Here is a 14,327-nt window from a genome sequence, read left to right on the forward strand (position 1 = left end):
TAGGCTGGCGCAAAACTCTCTCGCAGGATTTAATATGTGCTTTTTGATAGGGAAGGTTGGAACGGCTGGGTTGCGGCTGGGTATAGGATAAACGTTCGAGGGATCGATCAATGTCGCTTTAAAGATATTCACGTCAAGAATATCTTGGAGAAAAAAAAAAAAAAATGTTCGTTTCGTCGTTGAGCATAAACCGCGACGACCGAGACCGCATGAATAATAGTCGCGAAAGTAAAGACATTCTCTTTAAGCTAACGACACGTGTAAACGATTATTTTATTTCGATTATTCATTATGTTAAACGATGCGTTGTAAAACGGTAACCGCTGGTAAGTAAGATGAGCGGGAATGTAACGACTTCGAATGGGTTACGAGCGAGGAAGAAAATAAATGACTTCGAGACGGTCGGTAACGGCGAGACGACGATCCTGCGGTTTCCATGTTCTCGGTATTGGAACAAGGAGAGAATCTTAACCTAGAAATCAGTCTGCGAGAATACTCTGACTGAACGGAATATCTACGGTATAAGGTACGGTATAAGGAGCATGACTCGCGAGCACCTGCTCGGATAAATAAAAGAGAAGAAAATAGTAAAAAAGAACAGCGCTACGTCTTCTCGTAAGGGAGAGCTCGCAACGTTAGCTGGTGTGCGCAAGCACGAGCAAACGTCGTGCCGGTACACTCGAGACATCGTGCTTCATGGCAGACCGCGTGGCAGCTCTTGGATTTATTTATACGACCTCGTGCGTACTCGCATAGCTACGCACACGCCTGCGGATAAAAGTACGTAAGTACGCGGGTACTACACTTGGAGCCTCCGTTGCTCGAGCCTTCGACCGACCAACCGATCAACCAACCGACCGACCGACCGACCGACCGACCGACCGACCGACCGACCGACCGACCGACCGACCAACCGCGACCGACCGATTTGAGGCAAAGCAAGCTAGCGCGCACGTGTACGTCACTGCAGGAAACACGAAACGAGAGAGGCTACCGTCCTTCTCTCTAACGGCCAACGTCCCGTGAAACGCTTCTTTTAACCCTTCTACCAATATAGAGGATACGCGAAAGTCCGCGCTTCTCTTGCCAACTCGGATTTCAATGAGCAAAAAAGCTCGATCGGTAGATAAGCGTGTCTCTCCCGACGCGAATATGGAACGAGAAAGAGTTATGTATATGAACGATGTCGATAGTTTCGACTATAAATATCTTTGAAAAATATTACATACTTTGTTTCGTCTATCTAACGCGGATTGGAAATCTTAAACTTCCCGTCACATCGTTCTAATCGTGTAACGCGACACTAAACAACGATAAAAGAGGTATCGCGTTTAAGACGATTAATTCTTCGAATCTGCATCGTACCACCCGGAAGTCCAACTGGTCGTACATTTAAAAATATTCGTTTATCGCTTTAGGCTTTCTTTTTGCGAGCGAGCGGTATGTTTTTGCGGTACGTTCAAACGCTCGCAATTGCATCAGGATCGAACTGTTTTTCTCTAATTGTTCTCTCGTTCAAAACAAAATAAACGGCAATAACAGAAAATAACCCCAAAAATAGGGAAAAAAATAAATAATAAAAAAAGAAAATAAAGCTCGAAACGGGGCATCGGTTCATCGACGATATTAACAAAAAATCATTTCGTACATATCTTTTTGGCCTTTTCTCTATTTTTTTTTTCTTCTGTTTTGTTGCTGGCATATCCATTCGAAAAATCTATCGATCAGAAATAAACAAGAGTACGCTAACGAGCTAGCGAGTTCGGAAGCTGGCGGCCGCGTATACGTTTGCGCGGGTTTTTAAAGCAAGCAAAGCGTTAGTCGTAGTCATCGTCGTACGATGTTTAACGGGTCGAACGGTCTTACGCTTGGTGACACGCGTACACGCATTTCACGGAGAGCTCCTTTCCTAACAGGGTGCGCAAAACGTGACGGATTCGCTCGTTCCTTTTCTCCTTTCGTCGCTTCGTCGAATCCGAACTGGGCCGTGTGAATGAACGAAGCTCATTCATCGATCTACACGTATACGCGAAAATTCCATTAAACTTTTTAAAAGACGAATTAGATTTTGACTAACGAATAAATCGTTCGAATTAAATTGAATATTATTTGATCTGATGCATACGTATTATCTATATAAATAAAATATTACTAAAAGATGTAGGGAATTTGGGACTGAGAGAGAGAGAGAGAGAGAGAGAGAGAGAGAGAGAGAGAGAGAGAGTGAAAGAGGGAGAGAAAGAGAGAGAGAGACATGAACCATTCAGTAGGCCGTTCGCGACAAAGTTTCATTCACGCAGAGCGCGCAACAGCCGAAGAATAATCGCCGGTGGATTCGGAACGAGAAGGGAGGGTTGCTATTCGCGGTACCAAAAGGATGCCTCCGTCGTTCCTGCGAGAGAATCCGATGTTCCGTGGCAAGAAAAAGAGGCGGCGAAGAGAGAAAACGATCTATCATGCGGATTCCAGGGGCATTCTCCCTCCCCCCCTCCCTCCCTACTCTCTCTCTCTTTCTCTATCTCCTCATGTTGCTGTTTCGTGTCTCTTCGTGCTCCCTTTTGCATCTTGAAGGGTAAAGGACGACGAAGGTAGAAGAAAGAGTAAAATAAATACAAGAAGAAGAAGAGAGAAAGAATCGGTCGCAGAGAACAAGTAGCCTGTGGAGTTGATATATAAACCTTTTATAAAGGAAACGGAGACGGCGATATATACATATATATCTATATATACATATACACACACATACACACACACATATATATATATATGTATATAGCTACAGGGTGACCCATTACAATCCGTAAAAAAATATATTTCGAAAATTACGTTATATCGAAAAAAAAAAATAAAAAAAAATATATCAAACGTAAATATTTAAACATTGAAAAGAATTTCAAAAATCTTTTGATTCGATAGCAGGGCTCGCACTAGAAGAATTTCGAAAGGACGATGGCGGAGCCCTCGAGCAGCGCGACAAGAAGTGTCCAATTTAAAATGTAAATTGCGTCGGATATTTGACGTATCGCTAAACGCGCTCGCGCACCGGCGAAATGGCCACGAAATTAAAACGTAATTTAATTTGAGTCTCTCTCTCTCTCTTTCTCTCTCACTCGCTCGTTTGAGCTTTTCCACCCTTCTCTCAGTAACCCCTTCTTCTTCTCCATCTTCTTTTCCTAATTCTCGTGTCGGATCACTACCAGGATCCCTTTCTCTCTCTCTCTCTCTCTCTCTCTCTCTCTCTCTCTCTCTCTCTCTCTCTCTCTCTTTATCTATCTATCTTCCTCTGTCTTTCTATCTCGAGAAAAGCCTTTTCACTCTTTTTTCTAAGTGGATTTTAGAACGTGGATTATCGTTCTCACGGGACGCAGCGTGAGCTCTTGCTTCTTCCTGCTTTCGAGAGAGAGAGAGAGAGAGAGAGACGCGAGATTCTTTTGGTTTTCGTGCCGAGCCGGGAAACGAGATTTCGTGAGTGGAAAGTTATTTAAAGATAACCGCTTTTAATCTTCGCGTTCGCAGGATATCAAGGGCAATTTTATCCGGCGTTATAATTAGATGCATTACTTGGTATAATAAGGGCTTTGAACCGAGGGAGAGGTGATGGAGAAGGAGGAGGAGGAGGAGGAGGAGAAGGGGAATGGGGACCACAGCCGTAGGACGTTTTAGAACGTTCGAGATGAAATTGCTGATGCGTGGAATCGCGTTATCGGATGGTAATATCGCCGGCTCGTAAACGCGACTCTCATCTTCACCTCGTCATCTTCTCGCGAGTAGCAGGTAAGTACACTTTACTTACTTACTTACTTACTTACTTACTTACTTACTTATTTACTTACTTTCCTACGAAACAAAATTCCTCGGAGGTTTTGTCCTCTCTCTTTTTTCTTTTATCAAAAAAAAAAAAAATAAAAGAAAAAAAAAGAAAAAAGAAAGAAAGAAAGAAAAAAAAAGAAAAATAAATACCCAATCCTTATCGAGTAGATTATACCAAAGTGGTTACGAGCCGAGAACGGGTATCTTCTTTTCTCCTTATCATCAAAAAAAAAAAAAAAAAAAAAAAAAAAAAAAAAAAGAAGAACCAAAAGTAATCCAATGGGCAAGTGAAATCTCTTAATGCATATGTACTTGAATAAAATTTCTCGATTATCTTTAAGTTGCCGCGATTATTACGGTCTCTTTCCATTGGATCGTAATCAACCGGTTCGACGAATCGTATTGTCGCGATTTAAAATAACCAACGAACGGCACGATTATATTTTTTTTTTGGTCATCTTAATTTATAACAACTCAGACGGCATTTTTCTCGTATACACTCTCCGGTAGATTAAAAATATTTTTAAAGGAAAAAGAAAATCTCTAAACGTCTTTCTCAGGACAGTCTGTTCTTCTTCCTATTATCTGTCTTGTTTTCTTTTTTTTTCAAAGAGTACACGAATAGTGTACATAGGTAGATCTCTTTTCCATTTTCTCCTCTCGCGAACCAACTCACCCCCTTATTCGCGGGAGGAACAACAGTGGTAGTAGCAGCAGCAGCAGCACGGCAAGCACTCGCCGGCATCACCATAGCGACCGCTTAATTGGAGAAAGGATTCCCGTAATAAAATCGTCGAGTGTCCCCCGTCCGGCGATGCGGAAGAGATCCAGGACCATCCAAGTTTTTCGCGGTAGGGCGAGACGAAGAATTTCAATGGCCGTGAAACGATATCGTCTCGGTTGCTTTTACATGAACGCTAGCTAGGTCACAATCGGTAAAAAGATAAAACAAAAACAAAACAAGAAGGAAAAAAAGAAAGGAAAAATAAAAGTAAGAGAAACTGTCTCAAGGGAAAGTCCTTGAAGTATACAAAGAGAATCGGAAATGGCGCGAGAGAGAAGGATCAACGAAGCGTGTCTCTCTTTCCATCGTGAAACAAGAAGGACAGAAGGAGAGAAAGTAGGAAGAGGAAAAAGGGTAGGTGAGTACGAAACATGTACGCGTACGCGTACGTATGTTATACGTACGCATGCGGTACTCTCGCATAAACGTGCCCCCCCCGAGAATATAACTCATTGCGGTAAACGGCCGCCACAGCAGGCCGCGTCAAATTAACGCCCGAGCCTCGAGAAACGAGAGAGACTCGCGCGACGTACCGAGGCAACTCACCAGACGTCGTTCGAACTTCCTTCATTCTTCATCTTCTTCTTCTTCTCCTTATCCTTCATCTCCCTCTTCGTACTACGTTTAGTTGCCAATTGAAAATTCATTAAAAAAAAAAAAAAAAAAAAAAAAAAAGAACGGTCTGACCGTAAGCAATTATTTTTCTTATAAAAAATGTCCATAACGAATACGACGTCCTATAATTTTTAATTCGCTTTCTTTGATTCTTTTTTTTCTTTCTCCTTTTTTTTTTTTCTTTTATTTTGTATTTTGTTTTCCTCGACGAAACGAAAAATTCACCAAGCAAGTACCCGAACAGCTGGTATAACCTCTCGCATGATTCTCGCGCCAAGAGAAATTATACGATTCGCGTGGCCACGTATCAATTAACGTAACGCGGCTTACCCTTTTCTGTTTCTTTTTTTTCTTTTTTTGACTTGGAGAACGAGTCAATCGTCGATACGCGAGAGAGAGAGAGAGAGAGAGAGAGAGAGAAAGAGAGAAGTTTTTCGAGTCGTAACAGGCCGCCTCGAGTTTCGGCGTTCGACGGCTATCACGTTCCGATGCAATTTCTCCACGGCAGAGAAATTAATTAACACACCGGCACTGCCTAATTAACAACGTTATCGACCGGTCCAAAATGGTTCGTTCATGTACGAGTATATTCGTCGTACGATCGTTTCTTTCCAACATGTTTTGCCAAATTCAAAAGTTTTGCAAGACGAAAATGTCCCGATAACGAGGTAGAAGGTGCGAGTTACAAAGTGGAAAAACCTCAACGGTTGACCCTGAAGATCCTAAATCGCTTCTCGACACGAAACGCTAATAGCTTTTCTATATTCGCTTTCTTCATTATGTACTCTCTCTTTCTCTCTCGTTTAAATTTTACATTTTGGTAGCATTCGTTATCCGATTCTTTCTCGTCGCATTAAAGATAACCGAACACTCTCGAACGAATATCTCTTATCGAAGAGCATTTACGCGTATAATGTGCATCGATAAACAGTGAATCCGTGATGCCTATCTCAGAGGAAATCGAAAAAATCTTTAGTTGAAAGCAATATCTCTTACGATATTATACCAGTCCAGTCTACTTACGATAGTCCTAAACGAGTCTAGATTGTAAATATACCAAGCACGGTATATTAATAAAAGCGACACTCCCGTAAATACAGCATACAGAGTGTTGGACCGTATTTATGTCGGTCATAGATGTTAATTAGTCGCTTAACGTACACACGTACATACGTATCTACGAACGGACGTACCAACGTACAAGCCATTAATGAGAAGTACGAATAGATGGAATCCTTTCTTTTTCTTCCTTCCTTTATTCCTTCCTTCTTTTTTATTTTTTATTTTTTTTTTCTTTCGTTTTATCAATTGAACACGTCCTGTTATTTTAAACGATATATAATTTTCTCGGCTTTTCTAAAAAATTTTCTCAATTTTGACAAAAAGTTTGTGATCTAAGAGTCGTGTCAGTTCAAAGGCGCAAAGACGAATTACGAGAGGATACTCGAAAGAAGTAGAGAGATATACTTTTGTTGAATGCGTCGAACGGTCGAACAAACATGACGAGTGCCAAAGTTTGCGTTTAGATCGGTTAAGCGACATCATTGACCAACAAGTTGGCAAACAAAATGGACAGCGTCAAAGGGTGCTCGCAACGTGTTGCGTCCACTTCCACTGACGACGACGGCCTCGTCACGTAACGAACGAACGAACGAACGAACGAACGAACGAACGAACGAACGAACGACCGGTGGCGAACGTTCCTCCGGTATATAATTAATTGCTCGTCCGTTACGAACTCGTTACTTCGATTCGTGTTACGATATTACGGTGAACGTGCTTCACTCGATAATTAATCATTTCCCTAGCGCTACATTTGCAGATACTTTGAAACGTACAACTTTGCTTACGTATATCCTATATATGCGTTGCGTAGCTGAAGAATAAAATAAAAAAAAAAAAAAAAGAAAAAAACAAGGAACAAACAAAAAAAAAAAAAAGAAAAAAAATAGAAGAAGAAGAAACGGAAAGATTAAAAATTCAATTTAATTGCTGGGGCACATACCGATCTCGCTATTGAGTTCTAATTTCGATTGAGAATATAGAGAATTTTTTTTCCTTTACGAGCACACGTATATACGTACCATGGACAAACGTTAATGGAGATCTACTGTGTTTCCCAATGGAATAATTTGCGAGTAGTGTAGAGGCGTAATAAAAGAGAAAAAACAAAAAAGAAAAGCGTAATAAAACGAAATGGAAAAACAAAATGAAAAACATATTTATAACGACAATTTCGTACGGGACATTTTCCGCGATGTATCGTATCGCACGTAACATACGCGAACGAAAACGAGCGACGTTTCACGGATGGCCGACCGCGTTGAATCGGCACGAAAGCCGATTTCGAGGAGCAACGATTACCGAGCTTTCCCATCGATCCCAAAATACCCTACCGTTTTTTCCCGTTGATGCTATACCAAATTTTGTAATATCCGAGAGAATTCGAGGCGGCTCGAGTTGAAAACAAATCGTTCGTCCCTTCGAAAACGTTTTATTAGCGACCCACCCCTTCGTTATTTCGAATTAATATCGAGCTTTCAACGTTCGCGCAACCTCGCATAGGTAGTATTTATTTTTTATTTCTTTCTATTCTTTTCGTTTTCTCTCTTTTTTGTTTTTTTTTTCCTTTTTTCCTTTTTTTTTTTTTTTTCATTTACGTGTTATTCTCTTGTTATTTGACGTGTTTCGAAAATAATACGAGAAAAGGGGAAATGGGAAGAAGGTAGATGGGAGAAGGAGAGAGGAGAGAATGAAGAAGGAAAAGGTACGTGCGCGCGCAATTAATTTCGATGAAAGCCCAACGCGTTATCGCACCTTTTACATCGATGCAGTAACCCCCCTTCTCTCGATCATTCTCTTATTCGCGTATGTACTCGCGCGTCCGAGCGAGCAAGAAACGTAGAAACGCGAGAACGAGCGAACGAACGACCCCAAAAGAACGCGTCGCGTATTCGCACGCGTGCAGATCGCGGTCGGCGCGCGAAAGGGGCCGTCCCTTATCGATTCGAAACGATTTTAGAGGGTGGTTTTACCCCTCGACGTTTTTGATTTCGGCACGCAGCCTCCGAACGAAAAGGAGAGTAAGAGAGAGAGAGGGAGAGAGGATAACGCTTCGCCGCTTCGAATTAAGGGGTGAAGCCGAAGGAAGGGCTGCTGCTTTCCCTCGAGGCTCGATCGTCAACGTAGACCAGGATGGAAAGATACGAAACTGGAAAGAACAAGAGTAGAAGAGAAAGAGAAAGAGAGAGAGAGAGAGAGAGAGAGAGAGAGAGAGAGAGAGAGAGAGAGAAGAAAGGAAGAGAGGGTGGAAAAGATCGAGTTGGACTCGTCTGTTTTGTGTTTATTTTTTACATCTCGAAATCCCACCGAGAAGACACACCCCCATGCAATCCCTTGCTGCCCGATCAAATTCAATGAATATGCCTCCGATATGCAGTCCACAAAGAAAGAACGGAGAGAAAACTATCTCTTCTTTTTTCTCCTCTTTCCTTTTATACATATCCCGTTTGACGTTGACGAACGAAAATGTATTTTGTTACGAACCATCGACCGATTAATTCGAAATCTGTACGGTCCTCGAATGTTTTCAAGCGAAAGAAAAACAGAAAAAGAGAGGGGAGGGGGGAAACAAAACAAACCAGAGGAAGAGATCGATCGATCGAATGAGTCTTCTATTTATCGTTAATAAATAAACGAGTATGCGTACGCGAAACAAAGCTGGGAAACTGGTTCGGAATTGGTAACTCGCGAGTTAGCGTATCGCTCTCGATACTACTACGGGTATCCAGTTTAACCAGCCGCATTCGTCTCGGTATCTAAACTCGGTTATCGGATTAAATAAATCCTTATCGGGTGGCAAAGGAAAAAGGGAGAGAGGGAGAGAGAGAGAGGGGGAAGAAAGTTGAAAAAAAGGACATAGATCGAGGCCGTGTTTTGCATTCCCCGACGGTCGAGCGTAACGCGCGAGCATAGATAATCGTCGTGTACGATCCCGGAGTCGCAGGAACAACAACACCTTTCAACTTCCCTTCCTCTCCCTTGGCTCTCAGCCCTTCCGAACCGCTCTCGAATGTCAAACATTTTGACCTCCCACGCGGGTGATAGCAACTTCGCGGGTGTCGTTTAACGACACGGAACGCTCAAACGAGAACCCGGTCCTATTTTGAAAATCTCTCATTTTCACATGGCCCATTTCAGCTGCAATTACGGCCTGTATCGGGGTAACAAAGTTAACGATCTATCGGATATCAAAGAGAAAAGTCGTATCAACGTTGTTCATTAACGCGAGAATAAGAGATCGGGTAAAAAATATGTCGAGTCTTATAAAAATCATAAAATGAAATCCGTGAGCCGACCTTTGCACTCGTTGGCGTCCCTCGCAGTGGCCCTGGCCCAGGGTCGATCAAAGTGGAATGGCCGACACCTCTCGCAATCTCTACCGGCGGTGTTGTGCTTGCACTCGCAGACGACCTCGCCGTCCTTGCCGGGGATGCACCTTGCCGCGTGGCCGTTGCACTTGCACCTGCCGCCCACGGCAAAGTCCGAGACGGCGTAGTGATGCGCGAGGGTACCGGTACCGACTACGTTCAAGCCACCAAGATTACTGGAGATCGTGGTGGTTGTCGTCGTGCCGATGGTGCTGGTGCTCCCGGTCACTGCTACAAAGCCCATATCTTGCGCGACGTCGAGAGCGTCGTTCGATTGCATTTCGCGCGACGCGATCACCTGATGAGAATGGATCGAGGGGGGAAGAGCGGTAACAAAACCATCGACCCCGTGCAATAGATTGCTCTTTTGATTCTTCAATCTCTCCTCGCGTTCCCTCTCGCGTTCTCTCTCGCGTTTCGCGAGTTCCTCGACGCCGAGGCCTACGTGCTCGTCGACGACTCCCAATTGCGAGACCTGATCCTGACTGGGCTGTTGGGGCATGTGTAATCTATTGAAGACGACCCTTACGTCGGTCGCGGTTACCCAGTCCTGGAGAACCGGAGAATTGTCAAAGTCCGCCGCCGATGGCCGGCCCTCTAGGGTGCTGAAGGCTATCCGACCGACCGGTCCTAAACCGTCGCCTCCCGTGTAACGATGACTGTCCGTGCATCTTGCCTCCTGCTCGTTCGCCTTCGTGATCGTCGCCCTGTTTGGCCTACCGTAGACCCGCCGGCACTGGGACGAGTAGAACTGAAAGGGCTGCCAGGTCTTCCCGTAGTCCATCGACTTGTAAATGGCGATCGAGTCGGGCTTGGCAGCGCGCGGACAGAACTGTAGGCTTACGTAAGTTAGCTCGTACTTCTTCCCGAGCGATAGGGTTAGCGTGACGTTGTCCGGCGGCGCGGAGAAGCTTTGCGACGTGACGAGGGGCTCGCTGCGCCAGCACGTCACGTTGTTCGGGTTGTTTAGGTCGGTCAGATAGCTAGCCGGGAATCGCCGCCTAGGCGTACTGTCGTCGCAAATGTGACACTGCCCGATACCGATCGATCCACCGGCCTGCTCGTTTACGTCGCAATATCTCGTAGGACCTCCGCTGCCACAGGTCGAGGAGGCCTCGACCGCCGCACCGAACGCGGCGTTCACGAAATCCGGGATGCACCTTCTCGGTCTGTCCTCGTCGTAACAAGGATCCGAAGGGTTTTGTTGACTGGAGAACATTTTTGCATAAATTTCACCACCGGCGGTGGAACTCCTCGTTTGGACCAACACTAGGCCGCAAAGAGCGGCTAGGATCCACGAGGATCCTATCGAAATTATCGACATTATTTTCCTTTATTTTCTTCCCCTTTCGATTTTACGAAGTATCAGGAAGATCCTCTTTCTCTCTCTCTCTCTCTCTCTCTCTCTCTCTCTCTCTCACTCTCTCTTTCTCTCTCTCTCGATGTCTCGTACCGCGGAGCCCTTTCAGGCACCCCGAACTCTGACCCCTTTGTAAAAGGGAGGGAAACGAGAGGGAAGGAAATGACGTCGAACCCTTTTCTCTGCTCTCTACTTTTCTCTCTTTCTCTTTCTATCCCACACACCTTTTCTTTACATCCTTCTCATCGTCGTCGTCGTTGTCGTTGTCGTCGTCGTCGTCGCCGTCGTCGCCGTCGACGTCGTCGTCGTTGTCATATCGACGCTTTCTATGAGATTCCTGGTTAGTTCTCTTCTTTTCCTTCCTTCCTTTTCAGGCCTCCTCGTGCGACCAAAAAACAGTTTCAGATTCGTACATGGAAGAGGATCTCTCGAAAGGTAACAAAAGGAGACCGTATATCCGCTTTGCAAAGGAAAACTTTGGCTCGATCGTAAGGACAAAAAGAAAAGAAACGGAAAAGTTCTCTTTTTTTTTTTTTTTTAGGTGTACCCTGTGCAAGAGTACAATTGCCTCAGTAGCTTCATTACTACCGATCAATTTGATATCCTGCAAACGATCATAGAATCTTTCTCGATGGGCGATCAGTGGATTTAGCCGGTATGTAGAAGGTAATATAGCGAGGAAAGGGAATGAATCGCGGAACACGACGCTCAACTCGGACGCGAAAAATGACAAGGAGAGAAAAAAAAAGCAACCCTAACTTCGTGGCGGCTCGCCGCTAACTGAGTCGCCGTCCTCGCGCGATGCACGTCCGAACTGCTCGGAGTCCCTCTCTCGCTCTAAACCCTCCCCACCCCTTTCCACTATCTATTTCTCTCTCTCTCTCTCTCTCTCTCTCTTTCTCTCTCTCACTCTTTCTTTCTCTCTCTCTCACTCTCTCTCTCTCGCACACACGTAGACGTTCGTTCCAACTCCGTTCGTCGGTGCTCGTCGACCACCCTACTCGTCCAATCCAACTACGTGCTCTCTCCCCACCACTCGAGAACGCGTCCGTGGATCCTCCGGATCCAGAAGGATGCTGCGTGGTAGCGCACGCAGCAGAAACCTGCGGAAACGAACGGATGGATGGATCGCCTACGGGAAGGGAGGGGGGCCGGAGAGGCAGGACGGCCGATTTCACTGTATTCGCCGTGTACCCGCGTCATATGCGATTGGAAGATTATCCGAGTTCGATCGTTTTTTCCCCTCCCCCGTACCATTTTCTTTTTTTCTATACATTTTATTTTCTTTTTTCTTCTTTTTTTTTTTTTTTTTTATTCCTCTCAAATACACATACATTTTGCCTTTTACGAGAAATATCCTTTTCGACTATCAAAATTTAACGACATTTCAGATGAAATTCTCCTAGAACGAAATAATACACGTTTATCCTACACGTGATCGACGGACGGGGGGGGGAGGATTGGGGAGAAGTAGAAAAAAGAGAAAACGGTACATTGTAAGATGGAATAAGATTGAGAGAAAACGCAGGTAACGAGGTAGGCGTAAGAGTCACGCGATCTCCTTCGACGCGATGGACCAGATTCTCTTGGGTCTTGACAGCTTGAAATTTAACGTCTTGAAATTATAAGTTGCACGGCAGAAGAACCGAGCCGAAGAAAGAAGAAAAAATCATCGGATTTATTTGGCCGACCGATTATTTCGAACCGTCTCGGCCGCGAACGAAACGCAAAGACCATCCAAAGGAGAGAAATCCACGAGAGAGGAACGGACCTCTTCTCTATCTCTCTTTCTCTCTGTCTCTCTACATTTATATATACATGTATAACACATGCACACACACATACACATATATATATATTTATATATATATATATATATATATGTGGGTATATATCCGGAACCCTTCAACGAGCGGCATTCGTTAATCGAATTAATATAATCTCGGCGGGCAGCGAGCCGGACACGCGCGCCCGTGATGACGGTCCCTGACTTTGGGCTTTTCGGCTTAGCCTCGACTTCCTTCTTCTTCTTTTTATTTTTATTTTTATTTTTCATGTTTGTTTTACGCCGCTTTCAAACTTTAAAAGTTCGCGCGCGTTCCGCAACCCAAACTCTCTTTCTCTCTCTTTCCTCCCTCTGGTCGGAAGTACTTTGAACGAGTTTTCTTAATGGAACGAACAATGAGAGGAAACAATATAATCCTGGATGAATGAATTTATCTTAGGGTTAGGATTAGACGGCAGAGTTTTTTCTTCTTCTTCTTCTTCTTCTTCTTCTTCTTCTTCTTCTTCTAAAAAGGATTCGAACGATCGAACGATTATCGCGTCTATACGTTGTAATTATCGTAAAGATCGAGAGATTCGTGTTGGGATCGATGATTCTTTTCGGATTAACGCCGTCCACCGTAAAATTGATCCTCTTCGACGAGGAAGAAATAGAAAAAAAAAAAGAAAAGAAAAAGATCTTGATACGATCGAGCGTGTTACCTCTAAAACATAAGTAGAAAAAAGAAAGAGAAAAGAAAAGATGAATATGAAGACGGGGGAGGAAGAGAAGATAGATTCTGATCAAATAATTTATTAAACGTTCGCCATTTCATGGTATTTTACAATGTTACAAGACAACGACGAGTATCCTCCACGTCGTTCGCGAATCTTTTTGCGGTTGGTCGCGAAAGTTTACGTCGAGTTATCCGTGAAAAACACATTGCGGTACTAAAAAGAATCGCAACGAGACGAAAGCGGCGGCTTCTTCTTCTTCTTCTTCTTCTTCTTCATCTTCATATTCTTCTTTTTTCTTTTGTTTATAGTTTTTCTTTCATTTATCTTTCAGAGAGAGATCAACTTAGATCTCGAATCCTAGAAAAGTCACGAAACGAATTTCGTTCGTTTGATATATTATATATATTATACGTACATATGTATAATACGCGTGTGATATACATATATAAATATAATTTATTAAAATGACCGCTCGTGTCCGTTGCGATCCGCGCTTTTCCTGCTCATATTTTTCTCTCTGTTTTATTTTCTTAATTCTTTCCATCCTTCCTTCTTTCCTTCCTTTCTTTCTTTCTTTTTTTTTTCTTTTTTTTTTTTTTTCTTATTTTCGTTTGTTCTCTCTACGAAGCTTACATTACGCCTAAAAAGTTAATATAGTATTTGTACGAAATACCGTTGAAAGTAACGCGTGACACCTCGAGGAAGCTCTCAGTGGCGGTGAAACGATCGGTCGGTTCGGAGGAGAGAAAACTTATCGGACTGATCGATGCGTGTGTATCTGTGTATTATGTGTTGTATTTCTGTGTCCTGTATTTTATCGCTCTCT

General features: G+C 43.7%; 1 protein-coding gene across 2 annotated transcripts in view; it reads right to left on the reverse strand.

Annotated features, from left to right (window-relative positions):
• Positions 1 to 11,803, reverse strand: part of LOC118445104 (netrin-1) — a 110,046-nt gene extending 98,243 nt beyond the window's left edge. Inside the window, exon 1 of one of the 2 annotated variants that reach the window (XM_035874091.2) lies at positions 9,568 to 11,803. In XM_035874091.2, coding sequence (XP_035729984.1) covers positions 9,568 to 10,963 — 1,396 coding nt within the window. In that variant the 5' untranslated portion in view covers positions 10,964 to 11,803. The remainder of the gene's footprint in view (positions 1 to 9,567) is intronic. The other variant, XM_035874090.2, reaches the window with a different exon arrangement.
• Positions 11,804 to 14,327: the final 2,524 nt, after the last annotated feature.

The sequence above is a fragment of the Vespa mandarinia genome, chromosome 3 (assembly GCF_050613455.1).
Source record: "Vespa mandarinia isolate Hongniang chromosome 3, ASM5061345v1, whole genome shotgun sequence".
Taxonomy (NCBI): domain Eukaryota; kingdom Metazoa; phylum Arthropoda; class Insecta; order Hymenoptera; family Vespidae; genus Vespa; species Vespa mandarinia.